Source organism: Vulpes lagopus, chromosome 21 (genome assembly GCF_018345385.1).
Source record: "Vulpes lagopus strain Blue_001 chromosome 21, ASM1834538v1, whole genome shotgun sequence".
Lineage (NCBI taxonomy): Eukaryota > Metazoa > Chordata > Mammalia > Carnivora > Canidae > Vulpes > Vulpes lagopus.
Genome location: NC_054844.1, coordinates 42,287,311 through 42,308,590, shown reverse-complemented (window position 1 = coordinate 42,308,590; position 21,280 = coordinate 42,287,311). Strand labels below are relative to the sequence as shown.

The 21,280-nt window shown below is 44.4% G+C and overlaps 1 protein-coding gene across 3 annotated transcripts in view; it reads right to left on the bottom strand.

The window, feature by feature from the left end:
• Positions 1-21,280, bottom strand: part of SLC4A8 (solute carrier family 4 member 8) — a 73,937-nt gene that overhangs the window by 19,423 nt on the left and 33,234 nt on the right. For all 3 annotated transcript variants that reach the window (XM_041736638.1, XM_041736639.1, XM_041736641.1), the window contains exons 11-19: positions 20,906-21,006; positions 15,558-15,732; positions 14,848-14,981; positions 13,680-13,925; positions 10,298-10,403; positions 9,555-9,716; positions 6,678-6,791; positions 3,547-3,708; positions 2,425-2,676 (exon numbers count right to left, since the gene is read on the bottom strand). In XM_041736638.1, coding sequence (XP_041592572.1) covers positions 2,425-2,676; positions 3,547-3,708; positions 6,678-6,791; positions 9,555-9,716; positions 10,298-10,403; positions 13,680-13,925; positions 14,848-14,981; positions 15,558-15,732; positions 20,906-21,006 — 1,452 coding nt within the window. The remainder of the gene's footprint in view (positions 1-2,424; positions 2,677-3,546; positions 3,709-6,677; positions 6,792-9,554; positions 9,717-10,297; positions 10,404-13,679; positions 13,926-14,847; positions 14,982-15,557; positions 15,733-20,905; positions 21,007-21,280) is intronic.

Sequence of the window (21,280 nt, the reverse complement as noted above, 5' to 3'; positions counted from 1 at the left end):
AAGTCTCAGAGCTGAAGACTAAACTTGACTTGTTTTTATCCTGAGGCTAAAGAACATTCCCAAACATAATTCTTCTCAGAACCAGAAAATGCCCACTGTATTTTATGCTGTTTCATGGTAGTGAGTAGACATCTCAGTTCACTGCTAACTTTGTACAACTATGACGGTTTCCTGAAAGAAGCCTTCTGGGCCAGTTCTAGGAAGGCCAGGCGGTGCCCACTGCAATGCCATTGTGTGACCTTCCTGGAGAAGCAGCAAACTTTGGGCTCCTCCAGATGGCAGCTAGACCAGATGTGGGAGTGGGGACCAGGCTGGGGACAGAGTAGTAGGGGGTAGGGAGGGTGAGGAGAGGTGGCAAGACTGGGCAGAGAGTAAGGGGCCAGGAAGATGATTCTAAACTCTTTCCCATTTCTCTCAGCTGTCACCCTTAAATAGCACTCGCAGTGCAGGCTGGGGTGGTTGAAAATTCACCAAAAATATGGGGAAAGGAAGCAAGGGAGCCAAGTAAGTGCTCCAGAGTGTCTGGGGCTTGGCAGTACAGCCAGAGAGCTTTCCTTTTCACCCCGTTTTTCTCAGATGCAAACCTTACAACCACAAAACTAAATATTTTTTATCACATTTGAGGTATCTTCCATCTTTCCAAAAATCCTCTTTTAACCCCGTATCTCACACCAGTCACTACGCATGTTCCATTCCATTGCATAGAAAAATCTCTTGAAGAGGTGTCTGCCCACGCTCTCTTTACTTCTCACCCCCTATTTGCTCTTCGCTTCCCTGTAATTCAACTTCCACCCTATCATTCCACTGAATCTGCTCTCGTTGCATCATGTTAGGCCTCCATGTTGCCAAATCCGGTGGCTTGGTTTAGTCTTTATCTTTCTGGGCAGATTCTAACCAATCCCACTTCTGGAAACATTCCCCCTGCTTGGCTTCCCTGATACCACACCCTCCCGGGTTCCCTCCCACCTCTCTGGCAGCTCCTCTGAGTCTCTGTTGCTGTCAACTCCTCTACCCAACTTGTAAATACTGGAGCTCCTTAGACTCTGCTCTTGCCTCTGGTCCGACTTCTCTTTTATATCTACCCTTCTCCCTGAGTGATCTTATCTACTCCCATGGCTTTCAATACCACTCGGTGCTGTTGACTCCTGCATTTATATTTTTAATCCAGAACCTTCCTCTAGCTTCTTCACTCAGTTGCCTCCTGGATATCTCACCCAAAACTTGACCATAGCCCCACTACCCATCACAAAATCACTTCCTCCTTCATGCAGCCTTCTCCATCTTAAATGTCAGTACTCTCCACCCAGATGGTCAAATCAGAAACCTAGCATTTTCATTTTTCCATTTTCCACTCCATTCCACATCCAGTCAACCAGCAAGACTTGGTATCTGCCTCCAAGATATAGAGAAGTCACCCCTTTTACCCATTCCTTCTACCACCTTCCTTATCCAAGTCCCCATCATCTCCCACCTATAATAGCCTCCCTAGTGTCTCTGCTTCTACTTTTCCTAACCCTAAAAACGTATTCTCTAGATATCAACCAGAGTGATCTTTTAAAAATACTAAATGGACCACATCCTTGCCTGAAAGTCAACCCTTCAAAGGTTAACTTTACCAGAGTCAGCAAGGCCCTGTATGATCTGCCCCTACCTGCTCTTCACTCTCATTTCACTACACTCTTGCCTTGATTCATTGCCCTCAAACCACACGGCCTTCATATTTCTTAGAACACACATCATTCTTTCCCACCTAGGCCTGACTAGAATGCTCTCCTCCCTTTCCCCAGGCCATCTCCCACCATCCACGGCCTTGCTGGCTCCATCCCATCTTAAATACCATCTCTGTAGAGAGACCTTCTCTGACCACACTAACTAAAACAACACTCCCTTAATTCATTCTCTATCACACCATAGAACACTATATATTTCCTTTTATCATTTATCATAGTCTATAATTATCATGTTTGTTTTCTTTCTTTTTTAACTCTCCCTCCCTCCTCCTCTTTCTTTCTTTAAGTAGGCTCCATGCTCAGAGTGGAGCCCAATGCAGGGCCTGAATTCAAGACCCCAAACTGAGATCAAGAGTCAGAAACTTAACCAACTGAGCCACCTAGGTGCCCCTCATATTTTTTAAGATTTTATTTTTAAGTAATCTCCATACCTAACATGGGACTCAAAACCATAAGCCTGAGATCAAGTCACCTGCTCCACTAACTGAGCCAGCCAGACACCCTTCATGTTTGTTTTCTTAACTAACTTCCTTAATTACATCTTATCTGTCTTGCTCTGCTAGAGTAAGGTCTTTCAGGGCAGGTGTTTGTATGTGTATCTCTTTGGCATGTATCACTGTATTCTCAGTACCTAACAGAATTCCTGACACAAATCAGGCATTAAATATTTTCTAACAAGTGAATGAATGGTTACCTTCAATATGGCCGTCATGAAGACTGAGCAGCCCATCAGCACAAAGATCATAAGGCCTGTCACTCTCTGTTCTCGGATGCCCAAGAACTTAGGTTGTTCTCCAGGAGCAGAGCACTCAGATTCTAGTTTGAGGCTGTTCACATGCGTGATGGACAAAACAGTTGCAGCCACAAACCAGGGCAGGCCCATGATGGAGCAGACACCCAGCATGATGGCCACCATCAGCAGGTCCAGGTGGTAGCCACAGCCTTTCTGTGGGGAAAGAGAGTCTCTGTCACCACCAGTGGGCTGGCTTTAGTGGGGCATAGAACAGTGAGCTAATTGTCTCAGGCCCAAAGCAGGAAGGGGTGTATGGGTAAGAAAGAAGGGGTCCAGGGATCCCAGATGAGTCTTCCAGCCCCTCCTGGTTTGGAGGAAACAGAGAAGAAAATAAGAAACCTTAGCCTGTCCTAAACATGCCATAACCATTTTTTATTCAAGTGTCCCCAAATCTCACCCCGAGTCTCACACACTCAAAGATTCATCTTTTCTTGGCAGAGTACCAGAGGCCAAGCCACCTCTTGACCATTCTAGTGTCTAGATGGTAGACAATACAGATAAACGGCTACTTACAAACATTCCCAGATCCTTGACAAATATGGATTTACCTACTCTACAGAGATGAAGGCATGAAGCCTCTCACTAACAAGTGTATTAGAATCAACCCTACCTCCTTAGAATCCTTGGGTCCGAGGTTCAGTCTGGAAACCCCAGTAATGGACGCCAATGGGAGAATATCCGATTTAGGCAACAGTGGCCCAAGCCCTGAACTGAACCTTAGAAAGATAAGCCCATGTAGGGACCACAAGGAACTGTGCCCACCCACCTTCCCCACAGGTTTGCAAGGACATAATGAGTCTAAGCTCCCTTCACACCATTCCATCATGCTCTACTCTGGTTTCATTTCCAAACCAATCTTTGCCACTAATGGAGGGACTAGAAACCCCTAAAACCTTTATGAGCTCCTTCCATGACTGCTTTTATTCAGGTTCTATAGTTCCTGGTCTAAATGAGCTTACCCTAAAGTAAAAAAAAAAAAAGTAATAGGTTGCCATTTGTCCTTCTAGGTCGGATTTTTCTTACCTTGAGCTTGTGTTCCTTCCTGTTAATGATGACAGCTGTGATCTGCTGGTCCATGAATATTAAGATGGTACAGAGAAGAGCTGGGATAATTGCAGCTATCACAGTCCACCAGGGATTGGGTCCAATGGGACTAATAATCCACCCTCGATCATCCCTTGTTGGCTAAAGGAGGGAAAAAAAAAAAACCACCAAAGTTTTATTTTTATATTTTAACTATAGCCATTGGGGCAAAACAAAACCAACTGAATCACAATATCCACATTATTTTTATTCTTAAATGAGAATCCTTAAGAAAAAGTCATGAAATACAGAAACTCTTTTTTTTTTAAGATTTTATTTATTTATTCATGAGAGACACACACAGAGAGAGAGGCAGAGACACAGGCAGAGGGAGAAGCAGGCTCCATGCAGGGAGCCTCACGTGGGACTTGATCCCAGGTCTCCAGGATCATGTCCTGGGCCAAAGGTGGTGCTAAACCGCTGAGCCACCTGGGCTGCCCAAAATACAGCAACACTTTAGGAAATGTGTGACCTTGTTCCAAACTCCCTTTGAGTCAATCCTCAATTATCAACTTCCTGTGAAATATTCATTAATCCTTCACTTCCTTCCCCTAACTCTCCAAACCCACATACAGAGAAAGCAACTTTATCTGAACATTAGCCCAAATAAAATAACAAAATCTGTTGTCAAAAAATAATTTCATATACAAAAGGATTTAATACTATTATAATGAAGGCAAATATATATAATTTTTACTATGCTCCTCCAGATTTTTGGACTGCTCCCCTCCAGAGGCCATGTGATGTATGTCTATAGAACAAATAAAGACAAAGTAGAGCCAGTTGCATGGAATCTCATGGGCTTAGACTGTATTGGTCCAAGGGCCTTCTCCCATCAGCAATGAAACAGGAGCCCAGGTACCAGAGACCTCAGAGAGGAGCCCAAGACTACTGAACTTGGGGGCTTTTTGGTCCAGGACCCTTCCTCCTATACTCCAATAAGACCACGACTGCTGGGACGCCTGGGTGGCTCAGTGGTTGAGCATCAGCCTTTGGCTCAGAACATGATCCCAGAGTCCTGGGATCAAGTCTCACATTGGGCTCCCTGTGAGGAGGCTGCCTCTCCTTTTGCCTCTGTCTCTGCCTCTCTCTGTGTGTCTCTCATCCATAAATAAATAAAATCTTAAAAAAAAAAAAAAGACCACTACTGTTCATAAATCTTGTTTGGGTGTTCATGACATACCTAAACTCTCCTAGATTCTCAAACCCCCTCGAGGGTACTCTGGGGAAGAAAAGTTCTCCCTGTTTGGCAAGTAGTAATGGAAGATAAAAGGCCAGGGATACAAATTAGTGCAGAATTGACCCCAACTCAATGGACAAAGCAAAGAACGTTACATCCAGAGTAGTTGGGTCCATATTGGTCACGATTCTAGGATTCAAAGACTCATCAATAATGCCATCAAATCCCAAATTATGAATGGGTTAAGTTCTGAAAGTTTATAGAATCTGTGTCACCTTAGTAACAATGTTCTAAGTGATAGTTAAATTCTCAGATCAACACAAAAATTTATTAAGGTTTGACTAACATGGGGCTCCTGGGTGTGGTTAAGCATCTGCCTTCAGCTTGGGTCATGATTCTGGGGTCCTGGGATCGAGCCCCGCATCAGGCTCTCTGCTCAGTGGGGAGTCTGCTTCTCCCTCTCCTTCTGGCCCCCACACCCTGCTTGTGCTTTCACTTGCTCAGTCTCCCTCTCTTTCAAATGAATAAATTTTAAAAGAATCTTTAAAAATATGACTGACATTAACACATTAGTAATAGTACTAGCCGTCAGACTGGGTCTTAACCACTAGGGGCCAAGTGACATAATAGGGAAGGAAAGAAGGAAGAAAATTTCTTCTCTGCTTCCTGAAAGCGAGGCCTGCCAATGAGCAACATTTTCCTTGACATTCTCCCATTTTCCCTTCTCGTCTCTCTCCCACCTCCCAGAGGCCTCTTCCCAGATGTCCCAGAAATTCAGTACCTTCTGACTATCTTAAGCTTACCCATCAGGGAACCTTTCCAAGGACTGCTTAATGTTCTCAAATTACTTATTTTTACACCAAATCCGTTCCTCCTGGAGGGCTGACCTCAGCTAGGTATTAGAGAGAAAGCTGATTGCACTCATCCAAACAAAGGTGAGAATGACATATTCTTGGAGGAATTATATTTTTAAGGAGGGTGTTTTTTAATCCACAAATTTCTAACTGATGGCACTGCAGTGCATTTAACAAAATAAAATAAAAAATTTTCAGGCAATATGGAAAAAGATATTTTTAACCACCTATTTCAGGGAGGGAGAGGAAAAGAAAGGGAAGACAAAGGCACATGGTACAGGGATGTTTATAAGTCAAGGACTCCCTTTATTCCCCTCCTCCTCCTCCTCCTCCTCCCCAGCCTCTCCTGTCTTCTCATTTCATGATTCGTCTCAGGTCACTGAGTACCCCCAGGCTTTCCCTCCCCTCTGCTCTTACGGGGCCCTCTTGAGCCGAGCTCACCTTCCCAGCCTCTCTGTTACTGGGTACTCCTACACTGAAACAGATCTAGAGCCCCACATATGACCATTTCTTTCACTTTTTTGTATACATTTTAGGGAAAATATTATAGGTTATAGAGAGTTATGCAAAGAAACAATGAAATAGGGCTGAAGAGCTGCCCTGGTTACTCTAGCAGGGGCGCTACAGTGTGGATGAGGCCCCCTGGCTCCCTCACTTCTTCACTGGCAAGATCCTTGCAGACAGGGAACAAGTCCTTACTTAGCTTCTTTATCCTTCTTAGAGAGTTGATGTTCCATGAAAGGGCTGTTAACCAGGGACCCACAATTCCACCACATGTGGTATCTATTTAAGTACATGTGTACCTTCCATTGTTTTAAATCTTAACTTTTCATTCATTAAATCACCTTAGGGTTCTGGCGTGAACTCATCCAAGCCTGAAGAGTTTACTCTTCTGAAAGGTAAGGAATGAGGAGCAAAGCCCAGATTTAGAGGACTGCAGAACACAGGATTAGGATATTGTCAGGCCTTTGAAATTAACTCAGGACCAAATTCTAGGAAACCACAGGAGGGCATGAAGTGCCCTGAAAGCTGTTTACCTTGAACACACTGGGAACTTGAAGTTTTGGTGATGGGACTCCAATCAAAAAGTCAATAATCACCATTGTGAAGATAGTGAGAAAAACAGCAAAGTCACTGACCATGGAACGTACCTGGCATGAGAAAGGATTGGAAAAATGTTTTATTAGGTCAAATGCAATAGAAAAGAATTTAGTATTACAAAAGGTTTTAAATCCTCAGAAGACTGCTTTAATTTTATAATTGAAATAATATAAGCATATTTAAACAATAGAAATATGTTAATATGCCCAAGTTAATACCCCAAAAGGGTCGATATGATGGGGGAAGAACAGACTATCCATCAACCTCTAATGTAACCACCCTGACTGTGAAGAGTTCTGTTTGGAGCATTCATGGCTGGGTTTCAGCAATAGTTCTGAGAACTTGGAATAAGATTTTCTGGGACCAGTCAAGGGCCATTTGTGCCAGCCCAGAAGAGCCTTGACATCAGCATCCACTCTTCTTCTCCCTCATGTCCCACACCTCATCTACCTGCATGCAAGTCCTGCTGGCTCTACCTTCAGAACACATCCCGGCTCTGAGCACCTCTCACCACCTCCACTGCTCCTGCCCAGATCAAGGTCAAGATCAGCTCTTGACATGGTAAGTACAGTTGACCCTTGACCTTGCTCTGTTCTCCTTTAAAGCTGCCAGACTGATCATTTAAAACTTAAGTTGGATTAGGTCACTCCTCCAGGAAAACCCTGAAATGGATCCTCATTTCACTGAGGTAAACACACAAAAGCCCCTGGCCTATGAGCCCACACACTGAAATCATCACCCCTCTGAGCTGAGCCTCTAATACTCTTCCACTCGCTCACTCTGCTGCAGTCCCATGGATTCCCTTGTTGTTTCTTAAACATGCCAGACCCACTCCCACCTTAGGGTCTTTGTACTCGCTCATCCCTCTACCTAGAATGCTTTTTCTCCAGGTGACCTCTTGGGTAGCTCCCTCACCTTCTTTATGCTCATGCAAACATTACCTTCTCCTTGAGGTCTTCTCTGATGCTACTTAAAGCTGGTCACCACCCTCCACCCTCCACCCTCCACCCTGGCATCTCCTAAACCCCTTTCCTGCTTAATTTTCTCTATAGCACTTCTGACCATGTTGTGCCCAAGAGGCCTTTAATAGTTTAGTGTAGCCTTAATAAAATACAATGCCTCTAGAATGCCCACTGCCTGTCTTAATCTGAACTTACAACAGAGATTGAGCAAAATATGTCTTAGCCAAAATATATCTTAACCTGACTTTGCCTTCCTTTGAAACCTGAGGTTTCCAGCTCCCTATCCCTGGTTTTGTTAGTTCTCTTCTAAAAGTTACACAAATTCTCTGCACATGTACCTCCTCCCACCTCATGAACCATCCATCTTGGGCTCATCTGACCAGCCTGGGGCGCAGTGGCCCTTCTCTCTGCTGAACTACTATGGTCCTTACACCCAACTCTCTACTAATGTCTTATATGAACCTGTGTATGCTTCATGTGTTTCCCCTTCCTATATGATGGCAGAAACCATGTTTTAAACTTCTTTGGGGGCACCTGGATGGCTCAGTTGGTTAAATGTCTGCCTTGGACTCAGATCATGATCCCAGGGCCCTGTTTTGGGCTCCCTGCTCAGCGGGGAGTCTGCTTCTCCCTCTGCCCCTCCCCCTATGCATGCTCTCTCAAGGTTACACACTCTTCTTAAATGAATAAATAAAATCTTTGAAAAAGATTTTGAAAAAACTTTTTTTAATGTACCCGCTAACACTTAACCCAGGCCTGGGCAAGCAGCTAGTAGAGAATTGCTGCTTATTAACTATCTGTCCAGACTAGAAATAATGACCCTGAACTTACTTAATATGTGTTTCCCTTAACTACTCTGTAGTCTCACTGAAATCTAAGAATATGTTTTAGCTATACATGTGTGTACCATAAATATCTTATCAACTGAGCTCCCCATCCATTTGGACTTTCTGCTCAACAAATATACCTGATTAAACCCGCACTTACAGAAAAGCCACCATTTCTCCTGATTTGAACTCTATTTCAAAGTAAAAGTGGCCCCTTTTGGCCACTCTACACCCAGTCTCTAATTCTGGCCTGAAACTGGTCATGATCAAACAGTGCCATCTGCATCAGGAAAGACAGCTGAGCTTCAAACAGTCATGGAAACCAAGTCAGGAGTACTTTGGCTGCTGCAATCAATGTGACCAGTGATTTCAAAGGTGCCACAAGAGCCATCCCTGGGAAGAGACTTCGGGGTCTCCCATGTATCCAAACTAATCATCCCAATTTACTATATTTAGGAGCCAGCTCTAGCTATTGCATGCTACATATCCCAGCATTCTAGAAATGAAAACTTAACAGCATTCTGGAAATAAGCATTAATAGCTTTTAGAGAATCACCTTAAACCCTCTGACTTTTTTTTTAAGTAATCTCTACCCTCAGTGTGGGGCTTGAACTCATGACCCCAAGATCAAGAGTCTCATGCTCAGAGGGCCTCGGTGGTTCAGTTAACCTGAGAGTCAGGTGCTATACCAACTCAGCTCAGGTCTTGTGAGTTCAAGCCATGTGTTGGGCTCCACACAGGGCATGGAACCTACTTAAAAAAAAAAAAAGAGTTGCACGCTCTACTGAATGGGCCAGCAAGGTGCTTATCACCTGCCGCCTTTTTTAAGTATTAATCCCTCATCCCACCATACATTTATGAGAGGTTGCCAGACCCTAGAAGAAGAGAATGCCATGGTGTGGCTTACCAGGACATGTGGAGCTTGCCACCTGCGACTCCACTCCACAGGCAGCGTGGAGGCTGAGAATAGACTCTGTTACATTAGAATTCTAATGCAAAAGAGATGTGTGAGTGTGCTACGTACTCTGGTTGGGAAATAGCGGCTTGTCTTAAAAGTCTTTAAAGTGCTCGAGAGGATGAAGGTGGTGAAGAAGAGAATACAGGACCAAAAGAGCACATCAGGAGTATAGGGTCCGTGATGGCCACACGCAGATCCCGTGAACTCTCCATGCAGCTCCTGGCATTCCTGGAAGAACAAGCATCCTGGGTGACAGCAGGCAGGCACGAGGGAACCAGCATCTCTGGCTGCTGGAGCCCACCACCCACTGTCACCTCACAGCGCTGGGGAGCGCAGGCTGGGGCAGCATCTGCCTGCCCTCTGTGCAGCATGGTGCGGTCGCTTGCACAGGCCCCTTCACAGCACAGTGACAACTCCTAGTCCTTCAGCACTTTTAGAAATGAAGCCAGGATGGTCCCAAGCAAGCATGCAGTGCTGGGAGGGCCCTGCCAATTCGTGTTGTGTACATGACCGAGCACTTCCAAACCTGAAAGCTCTTCAGGTCTCATAAGCCCTGGGGGTGCCCCCTGCCCTGCCTGGTTTCGTGCTCACATATCCCTGCAGGGTCACTGGGTAAGGGGCACGTGGGAGAGAAGAGAAATATTCTTTTCTCTTTATACTACAAGAGAATTTCTGAAGGGGAAAAGGGTCAGTAAGACTAGTGCAAATAAATTTAAAAACCTTTATTTTTGAAAATGCCAGACCTGGCTGAAGGGCCATGGCACTCAAACCTGGAGGTCCCACCACTATAATGCAGCTCCCGGACTTACACTAACAGTCAGATTGGCCCACTGGACTTCTGTTGTCACGATATGGTGGTCCTTCCAGTACTGGAGGGTATGATTGCTTGGGTTTTCTGGGACAGTACACCTGCAGCTAAGGGAAGAGAAAAAAAGATTCCTGAAAAAGCAGGCAAATATTCAGTGAAACCCTTTCAGCCGTGACTGGGCCAGGGGCTCCATCAGAGCCTGCTCCTTGGCCCACTTCAGACCCCTGAGGTCGGTCCTGTTGCTCGAGGCCCACGCACAAGCCCCAACCACACCCAACCACACATCAGCCATTACTAAAGAGAGACAGAGATCAGCATGTAAATCTTGAATTAAATTGTGCCAACAACCAAGCTTGGCACCTCATGTGCCCAGAATGATCCCTGGTGGTCTCCTGCTTAGTTTCTTTCTCTCAGGCCCTTCCTGTGGAATTCAATCTACAGAGCAAGGAGGACCTGGTCCACCTATCAGCTCTCAACCATCTCCTGCAAGCTTGGATATCTCCTGCTCCTGCTCCCTATGCTCCATCACACTCTTGCCTTAAAAATCCAAGTCTCCTGGAATTGTGATGCAAGCTCTTCCTGATACTGCATTATTCCTGGTAGTATCCCACCACAGTGGCCTCCTCTTCCATCTAACCAGAGCAGATCAGATCAGATTTGTCCTCCTGGCCACCCTGTTGCCTCCCAGGCCCAACATGCTTCATGCTTCAACTGGCTCCGAGGATACACAACTAACATAGCCATTCCCACATACTTTGTATCACCTGTAAATTCAACGAGCATGCCTTCTAAGGATATAGTATGACAAAATTAAAATACAAAAAGATCTCAACAGATTGTAATAGGAGGAAATCATCAAAATGAAAAGTAATAGGGAAAGCTATAAAGTCCTATATTTAGGTACAAAAAAATTGACTCCAGGTGTATCTGGGTGGTGTAGTTGGTTGAGTTTGGTTCAGTATTGGTTTGGTTGGCTGGTTTGGTTGAGTATTGGTTTCAGCTCAGGTTGTGATCTCAGGGTTGTGGGATCAAGCCCTATATTGGAGTCCGCACTTGGCATGGAATCTGCTTGGGACTCTCTCACTTTGTCTTTGCTCCCCACCCACCCATGCTTACTCACTCGCTCACTCTCTCTCAAATAAATAAATCTTAAAAAAAAAATCAGTTCCAGGGCAGCCCCGGTGATGCAGCGGCTTAGCACCGTCTGCAGCCTAGGGTGTGATCCTGGAGACCCGGGGTCGAGTCCCACGTCGGGCTCCCTGCATGGAGCCAGCTTCTCCCTCTGCCTGTGTCTCTGCCTCTCTCTGTCTCTCTATGAATGAATAAATAAATAAATAAATCTTTAAAAAAATCAATTCTAAAACTTGGAGGCAACAAAAATATCCTTTAGAAGGTGAATGAATGAGCTATAATACACCTAGACAATGGACTATTACTCAGCACTAAAAAGAAACTATCAAGACATTAAAAGACATAATAGACCTTTAAGGAGATAATACTATGTGAACAAAGCCAGTCTGAAAGCATGATTACAACTATATGACATTGTGGAAAAGGCAAAACTGTGAAGATGCTAAAAAGATCAGGGGTAGCCAGGGGTAGCTGGTGAGGGATGAGGAGGCAGGGCACAGAGGATCTTCAAGGCAGTGAAACTATTCTATGATACTATAATAGTGGATATATCATTATAAATTCATCAAAACCCACAGAACCTATAATACCAAGAATGAGCCCTAATGTAAACTATGGACTTTGGGTGATAACAATGTGTCAACGTAAGTGCATCGGTTGCAACAAGCTTACCACTCTAGTATATGGGATGGGGGTAGCAGGGGAGACTGCATGCGTGGGAGCAGAGGGCAGATGGGAACTCTCTGCATCTTCTGCTCAATTTTGCTGTGAAGCTAAACTCTTCAAAAATCAATTCCAGGGACGCCTGGGTGGCTCAGTCAGTAAGCATCTGCCTTCAGCTCAGGTCATGATCCCGGGGTCCCCCAATTGAGCCTCACAGCAGGCTCCTTGTTTAGTGGGTGCTGGGGGAGGGGTCTTCTTCTCCCTCTCTCTCTGCCCCTCACCCTGCTCTTGTTCTCTCTCTCTCTCCTGCTCTCTCTAATAAATAAAATCTTTTGTAAAATTAATTAAAAATTTAAAAATCAGTTCCACACAAACATAAAATCATTTAAAGAGTTGGAGAGTTCTAGCTTCACAGTTCCAACACTGGAATGCAACTAAGAAAAAATACCATTTGAGCTTCATTAACACAGAATTACAGTATCCAGATCCAAAGTCTACTCAGTCTGGGGCTGCTCACTTTTGTCTGTCTTCTCCCACTAGTTATAAGTCTCATGAAGATAGATCCTTTGTCTGTCGTGCCCTATGTTTCCATGGCCTAAAACAGTTCCTGGCACATAGTAGGTGCTCAACAAATATTTGTTATACGAATATATAATTTTTTAAAAGGTCAAAGAATGAGCCTTACCCCATTACCAACTGGCAATCCATGAGGCTTTAAAGATCATACTCCCTAATGGCTGTTATTTTGTAATAAAATAATTTCAAAATTAACAAATTTTTTTATGAATTCAGACCTTAAAAAGGTTAATAAATGGATAAGCGAAATCTATAGAAGCGTATCCATGGCTAGTTGGCACATCAGAAATGTATAGGCAGAAAGGAGGTAATCTGATGTACAGAGCTAAAGCTTGAGGGACTTTAGCTATAATTTGGAAAATACTATTCCACATTAGAAATGTCTAATCTAGGACAGATGCTCCTAGATGGTTGAAAACACAGCCAAATACTGGGGTTCTTTTCCAATTGATCCAAACTCTATTAAACATGTGAAGACAATAGTCTCTTGGGTTGAAATCCAGATAAGGAAATAGATCATTAGATCTTTAGGAAACAGTAAGAGATCTGTGGATCTCTAAGGAATTATTATTATATCTCTACCTCATGATTCCAAAGAGTAAGTAGCCTGTACATACTTGCAGAGATCTTGGTAACATGCTCCAGGGACTCACAAATCCTCATAAGAAGTTCCTTCCAACAACTAGCTTGAACTCTCCTCGCTCCCTTTGCGGCCTGTTCCTGTTTCATGCCTGAACCGAAAGCCATGCTCTGGAAAGCATCTCTCATGTCGCCTGAGTTTCACTCTTAATCCACCCTCTCTGTCATCACTTCTGACTGTTCTCTTCTGGCACCTCCCCCAGGTCTCCACCTCCCTCTCTGAGGCCTATTTCCCAGTGAGAGGGTCAAGACACTTCCTTATTCCTTGACACAAGCTACAAGTACTGCCTGGTACACTGCATCCAGCCAATAAACTCAGGTCCTCTGCTCAAAAAAAAAAAAAAAAAAAAAAGACAAGCAGAAAGCATACTTACTAATATAGGCTAAGGTGGTCCAGCTGGCTGTGCATGTGGATGGGGTAGGTCTCTGCCAGGTGAATCAGCTTTTCTATTGCTTCATAGATGAAAATAATGCAAATCAGGGAGGCAAACGCTTCTTCTGTGAAGCGGGTAATGTAACAGACAAGGGAACTGGCATCAGTTGCCACGAGGACAATACACAGGAAGGCGGTCCATAGTCCGATACAAGCTCGCAGGGAGAGGTATGAAAGAGCGTAGTCTCTGAAACAAGACCAAGGCTCATCAGAGAGTATGGATGGATGAATTACGAGAACAACGGTCAAAAATGTGGTTAATTCATCTCATAGTACCCATTCCAGTACTGCAACCCAATTTATCCCTAATTCTGACTGTACTTCACTCCTAAATGCTGCCCAGGGACAGCTGTGACAAGAGATTTGCTCCGCAGGTGGCATTTGCCACGGCAAGGACATGGGGAGCGAGAAGGAAGGAATTGTCCTTCACCCATTTCTGCCGATACTGGCCAACGTGATTCAGATCTTATTCTTGCAGTTAGAAAAAAGGAGCTGGCCCCTAATCCACGTGCTCCTACTTCCAACTCAAAATGAAGAAAAGGTTTTATGGGAAAAGTAGGGAAACTAGGGCATTGCCAAGTTCCTACCATCACTAGCAACCAGAAAATGAAAGGGGCATGTCAGGTCAAATTAAAAATGGAGTTGAGGGATGCCTGGGTGGCTCAGCGGTTGTGCGTCTGCCTTTGCCTCTGGAATTCCGGGATCGAGTCCCGCATCGGGCTCCTGCACGGAAGCCTGCTTCTCCTCCCTCTGCCTGTGTCTCTACCTCTCTCTCTGTCTCTCATGAATAAATAAATACAATCTTTTTTAAAAAATGGAGTTGAAATGAAAATAGAGGAATCTGAATTAGCTAGGGAAACTTTTTTTAAAGATAAAAGTAAAGATTTCAATAGTGACTGAGGGACATTGACAAGCTTGTTAAGACCGAGAGATCTGCTATTTTAGGTACTACCTGGGGGCAGGACAACAGACCTAATGATGTTCTTCCTTCAGGTTTTTATGGTTCAGAGTAATATTTGCCTGCTTATACTTGCCTAGGATCCTGGCATTCAATCCTAACAGCACAATAACACATCCAGTTAGAGTTTTCAGAAAACCAAATGTCTTACTTGCAGAATTTGAACAAAATCTTTTCAAATACAAGCACTGGCCCAGTACTTCCCAGGATGGTGAGAGCCTGTCCCGCAAACAAGGAATAGGCAATCCCAGTCATGGAGGCTCCAAACAAGGATTCAATTGCACTCTGAGGGGGGAAAAGAAATCATCAGAGTCCATAGCCCATCTGTAACCAGTAATGTGGGCTTCTGTTCACTCCTGACTTAGCTCTCTTGTGTGCCCTGACAAGCCATTTGCTTGTATTTCATCTTAGCAAGAGTGAAGTGTACACACTGCCTAATACTCTTGTAAACGGATACTGCTTTGATAATTCAGGTGCCCAAATCCAACCACATAGGAGTCCTTAACTAAGTCCTGTTCTTCAGTGACTCAATTAGGTACTGAATATACATAGAAAGCACAATGATCCCATTCACACTACGAGCCATTACCCTACATTTCAAATGACATCGGTATATCACTTTCCACCCTTTGAGCACCAGGTAACTCAGCTACTGCAATTGATATTCAAGCAGAATAAAGTCTGTTCTAAAGGGAAAACTGTGTTGCTGCCTGGTATGAAGTCAGAAGATCACAGTAACTCAGTAGAAAGAATCCAATCTCCTCAGTCCTAGCCCAAGGGATTTTCTCCTCAGCGGACTTAGCCGCCAACACAGTATTTTAAGTCTTGTCTGGGACCAACAGAATGGTTAAAAGTCCTTACTATGCGTCCCTCAGTGGCTTCTCCGAGCAGTCCCCCAAAGGTGATGACAGGTGACATGCAGGCACAGTACAGGAACAGAAAGGAGGCCAAACACTGTAAGCTGAGTGCATCCCGGTAGTCGCTCCAGTACCAGGGGGCCTTCCGCTTGATGTCCAACACCAAGCCTCCAAACAGCCTGTGGAAACATGGCAGGTAGGCCTCTAACACGGTCCTTCTTCCATGAAAGTATGTGAACAGCACCCATTTGAAAAGCACTTCAAATGTTTCCCGTACTGAAGACATACTTTGGCTCCAATTTGACCCCAAGTTCTTATAAGAGATCTCTCGGGGTCAGGCACAGAATCTATTTGCAATCAAGGGCATGAGTTTGAATGATTATCCCAAGCATGAAAAGAATTAATTTGGGTGTGCATACTACCTATTCAACAAGAAGTTTCAAAAAACTAATGTGAAATTAAGTAATAGCTTCAAATTCTGAGCTGTTAGGAGGAAGTGTGTGAAACCAATTCAAGGTATTAAAATTGTTAGTTTTAGTATATGTAAGTCTAGATAAAAAGCCCCATCACATGCACTGTCCTACTCTGAACAACTACCCACATTCCTGTTGAGAAATTAGCATAATAATTCATTCATGCAGTTGACAAGTAGTAGCAGATACTTCGTGCCAGGCATTGTGCCAGGGACTGGAGAGGCAGCAGTGAGCAAGACAACACAGCCCTTCTCTGCAGGACTAGCAGTCTAGTGCAGGGGATAGACAGTGCTGTGAAGGTGCCACGGCGGCAGAGGACAGGGAGGGACATTTCAGCGGAGAAAGGATCAGGAGTCAGGCAGATGAGGCAGAGGGGCTAGTATGGGTGCCACCTAGAGGTGAGAGCACATGGCTGATGGAGATCCGGCTGGAAGAGTCTGAGGAGCCAATGCCAATGGACAAGGATGGAGAAGCTGGGGAAGCCAAGTCACAAAGGGCCTTGTAAACGGTTTTATGGAGTTAGATCTTTATCCTAATGGCATGTCAAGTCACTGAAGGATTGTAAACAGGAATAACATAAACATGCATTCTGGAAGGATCATCCAGCAAGGGTGAAAGGAATGGAATGTCGGGCAAGACTGGAGGCAGTGAATTGGGAAGAGAAGTGGATGGACTCAAGGGTTTAATCAGGAGGTAGAATCAACGGGACTTGGTGACGGGACTTCAGGGACCCCTCTGCACTTCCCAAGAATGAAACGGATCAAGAGCAAGATATCCCACACCAAGGAGGGATAGTGTTCTCAAACGGAGTCACTTTTTCTAAGAGTGGAGTCACTGTACCAGAGTGAAAGTTGGTAGGTGAGTCACAAAAAAGAGCCACTCAGTATTCTACAGGACAAATGGCCTGGTCTCTTCTACAAATTAATGGTATAGAAAAACCATGTTACCAAATGTTACCATGTTTCTATACCAAATTAATGGTATAGAAAAAATGGTATAGAGTTGTCATAGAACGGGATCATAATAACCAAAGGCAATCCCTGATTGGATCCTATGTCAAACAAATGAACTCTAAAAAGCTGTTGCTGAAACAGTCACAAAAAGCTGAATTCAAACTGAGCATTAGACAATTTAAAGAACTATTGTTAATTGTGTTAGATTTCTTAATGGCGTGATAGCTGTTTTTTAAAATGGCCTCATCAAACAGATACATACTGAAGTAGTTACAGGTAAAATGACATGATACCGGTGATTTGGTTTAAAATAATCTAGAAAACATAAAAATAAAACCATTAAGTGGGTAGAAATAGATGAAACACGATTGGCAAAGTGTTAATAACTGTTGATGGGCTCATGGGGGTTCATTATACCATTCTATCCTCTTTCTTATGTGTTTGAAATTTTCTATAATAGAATTCTAAAAACAAAAAACAAGCTACTCCTTCATGAAAGGAGTCTTGGCCAGTTCTTTCTCTCTGCTTGGGAGCCTGGAGGAGACCCATGAGGCCTGGAACAGGGTATGTCAGGGGAGAAGACCCAGCCAGCTCTCTCTCTCTCCATTTGAATGCCTTCTCTCCTCCAGCCAGATGCAATGAGGGTATAGGTGGACACAGGACAGATGCTATTCTATCTCACCCATTTGCTCTTTTCCTCTGGTTTGGGTGAGTATAGTTGGGATTCACCATTCTTCAATTTATAGCAGTAACATCACAATCTGGGCCTTGGCTTAGGGAAGAGAGGCAAACCTAGCTTTGTTTTTAGTCTATCTGGCTTAGGTAAGGAGCTATCTATACGGGCTAACCTAGAGTGTGAGAATTCCACCTCGGGGACTGGAACCAAGGCTCCAATCTGTAATAAAGTGTCACTATGTTTTGCTTTCTCCTCCAGGTAAACAGGACCTCATAGGCAGTTGTGACTAGTCTGGGGCGAGATACAAGTGTTTCTGGGTCTTTCCCAACACAGAATCTTGATACCATGTGAATATCACTTAATCATTGGTGACCTTCCTTTGAAGGGTGTTATTCTGGGAGAATAATCTTCTGCAGTAATGAGCCTCACCCCACGAGGCAACCAGAGATGCTGCCATGACTGCTCAGCCTCTGGATGCAGGAGGCACCTTCAGGGAAGAGTGTCTGTGAGTAACAGACAAAAGATTTATGTAACATGGATTCATGAGAAGTCAATAGAAAGGGAGGACATCTGTTTGCCTAGCAGTGATTAAAAGGGGAAAGAAAAGGGGGATCCCTGGGTGGTTCAGCAGTTTAGTGCCTGCCTTCAGCCCAGGGCCTGATCCTGGAGTCCTGGGATCGAGTCCCACATCAGGCTCCCCGCATGGAGCCTGCTTCTCCCTCTGCCTGTGTCTCTGCCTCTCTCTCTCTCTCTCTCTCTCTCTCTGTGTGTGTGTGTGTGTGTGTGTGTGTTTCTCATAAATAAATAAGATCTTTAAAAAGGTGGGGGGGGGTAGAAAAGATCTGAGGCTCTTATCAATCATGTAAGTATAAATTAATAAAATAATTTCTGAATACTGTTTACAGTCACCTTGTTTATACCTCGCTCATGCATAAAAATCCGACCATAATCGCATATTTACCACAAGATCAGGCACCGATGCTTCTCCCCACATTTGAGACTTCCCTTCCCTTCCAACACTACCTTGGATGTTCAAGTTTTGTGGGGATAGGAAGCACACGGGATACGAATTTAAGCTTGATGCGAGACAGGACTTACCCATGGAGAGGGTCACTAGGCTCTGGAGCACTGAGCTCTGAGGGCTGTAGGGACAGGACAGCCATTCATTTGTCTGCTCTGCTTTGGAAGAAACCTGTTTGAAGTGGGGGTGGGGTGGGGGATGGGGGCGGGGATCATCGAGACAGCAGCTCCTGATTCTTTATTTCATTAACCCTTCCCAAAAGCGGCACCCCCAATAAGGTACATAAATATACCTTGGAAAACCCCTCTCTAGAGTATCCTCCCTGGAATGAAGCTTGTGGCCTAGGAACACTCTAGTCAGACTTTCCTCTTTGTTATGTATGGGAACGCATCAGCATCAACATCAGGGAGGTCCAAGACGCTGTCTGAGCCCTGGCATGGCGGGTCAGGCAATACAGAACTCAAGGTACTGTTTTCCACTCATCTCTTGCCCCCTTCTTAGAGTCTAAATTCCCACATCTTCATATATCTCACCGTCCAACAAGTAGAACATCCTCTGAGTCTCCAAGTTTTGCCCCAGGCTACACAACATAGTAGAAAAAGCAGATTTCTCCACCTCAAAGAAACACAACTAATGGTATGAAGAACTATAAAAACCCAAGCTAACATATTTTAGTCTGTGCAGTCCAGGCAGATCAGAAAGTTCTAGGATGTCCACCTATATGGGCAAGTTTACATTCACTCTTTGAGAGTGATCTCAATACTCTGAGATTGGGGAAGGGGCAAGAGTTGGCACGGCACTATAATCTCTGATCCAGGTGTTAAGTCACTTGACCCACAAGGCTACAATGGGAGAAAGGCCATGTGTCTTGAGGTCTTCTACTAAGGGCTCTAAGGAAAATTTTAGGAGCTCAGGAAGAGGAAGTATCTCCCCTACCAAATAGACTGAGGCTCTGAGCCTAGATAACCCTTCCTTTCAGCCTTATGACTCCAGAACTTCGTGACAAGAACTTCCTCAAACCCTATGTGAATTTGTGAGTAAGGGTACTTTGATACTGTGAGTAAGCATACGATAATCGGGCTATATGAAATCCTCTTTGGGGATGTCAGGCACCATTTCTGAGAATCTATAATTGTTGAGATCCAATCTAATGTTCTCCCAAACACTCACATGGAATTGATTATAAATGACCTCCTCAAAAGGCCTGAGACTGGTTTATTCTCATCTGACACCAAAAGAAACCTGAGATCTCATCTAATCTTCTATAGAGAACCTTCTCCTTAAGCATCTGTCCGTAGAATCTTGGCCTAGAAGAGTAGATTGAGGGCGCCTGGGTGGCTCAGTCAGTTAAGCATCTGCCTTCAGCTCAGGTCATGATCCCAGGGACCTGGGATGGAGTCCCACATTGGGGTCCCTGCTCAGCGAGGAGCCTGCTTCTCCCTCTGACCTTCCCCCCTACTCATAACCTCTCTCTCTCTCAAATAAATAAAATCTTAAAAAAAAAAAAGAGGAGTAGATTGACTATTCTGAGACACACACATACCTAAAATACTACCTATATTCCTACCCTAGAGGAGCTTCTTAACTTAATCATTCCATATTTATCTGTGTTTAGTCCACTGATGCTACAGAAGAGGGATCATTTTATAAGTATTCATTCATAAGCTCATCAGATTAAGTGCCTACTCTGTGCAGGGCACCGTGCTGAGTGCTAGGAATATACTGGGTACCCCGCGCCTTATGGAGCAAATGTTCTGGCAGGAAGACAACAAGTCAAGCACTAATAATGAAGAATGAGAAGGGCTTTAGTGGGGGTGGGGGTAGGAGGAGGGCAGCAGACAAGTGAAGGCAGAGCTCAGAGCTGTGACACCACAGAGCAGGAATACCTAACCTCATCTATAAAGTCTTAGGAGGCTTTCCAAAGGAAGTGACACCTAAGCTGAGACAAAGGATGAGTAGCAGTTAGCTGGGAGATGAGGAAGGGGGCAACTGTTCAAAGCAGGGAACAATGTGTAGAAAGAACTGGAGGGGAGACAGACAGTGGTAGGTGGTTTGAGAAACTTGAACGAATGAATATAGTATCTGATACTATTATAGTCGGTGGTTCCATTTGGAAAGTCATTCCCAGCCAGTATACTACAGAGAAGAGTGAAGGCAAACAGTAGGACTCATTCCTTTGCACACCTTCAGCCCAGTGCAGTATGAGCCGTGAAACATCCCCAAACTTACCGCCCGGTGCGCTGAAGCTCTGGCCCGCTGTGGCCCCCATGTGGTTCCGGTTCTATGTGACAAACATTTCCGTTTGGAACTCCAGGCATTTTCCTTTTCTCCTTTTAACAAAAGACCACAAAAATGAGTAAAGCCAGCCATCTATTCCGTCCTGCCTGCTAACAGCAGGGAGTGGTAAGAAGATAATCCAAAAGCAGCCCCCAAATACCCAATTTTTGGAGTTTTTGTCTGTAATTTTCAAAAGCATTTACTGAGTTGGGACAGTTTATTGACTTTGCTGAAAAACGACAACAACATATAATTTCTCCCCTTCTCCTAACTCTTTGTCCAGAAGCAGAAATATGGAAGCTTTGGCATCAGGTATGACCCAAGTTC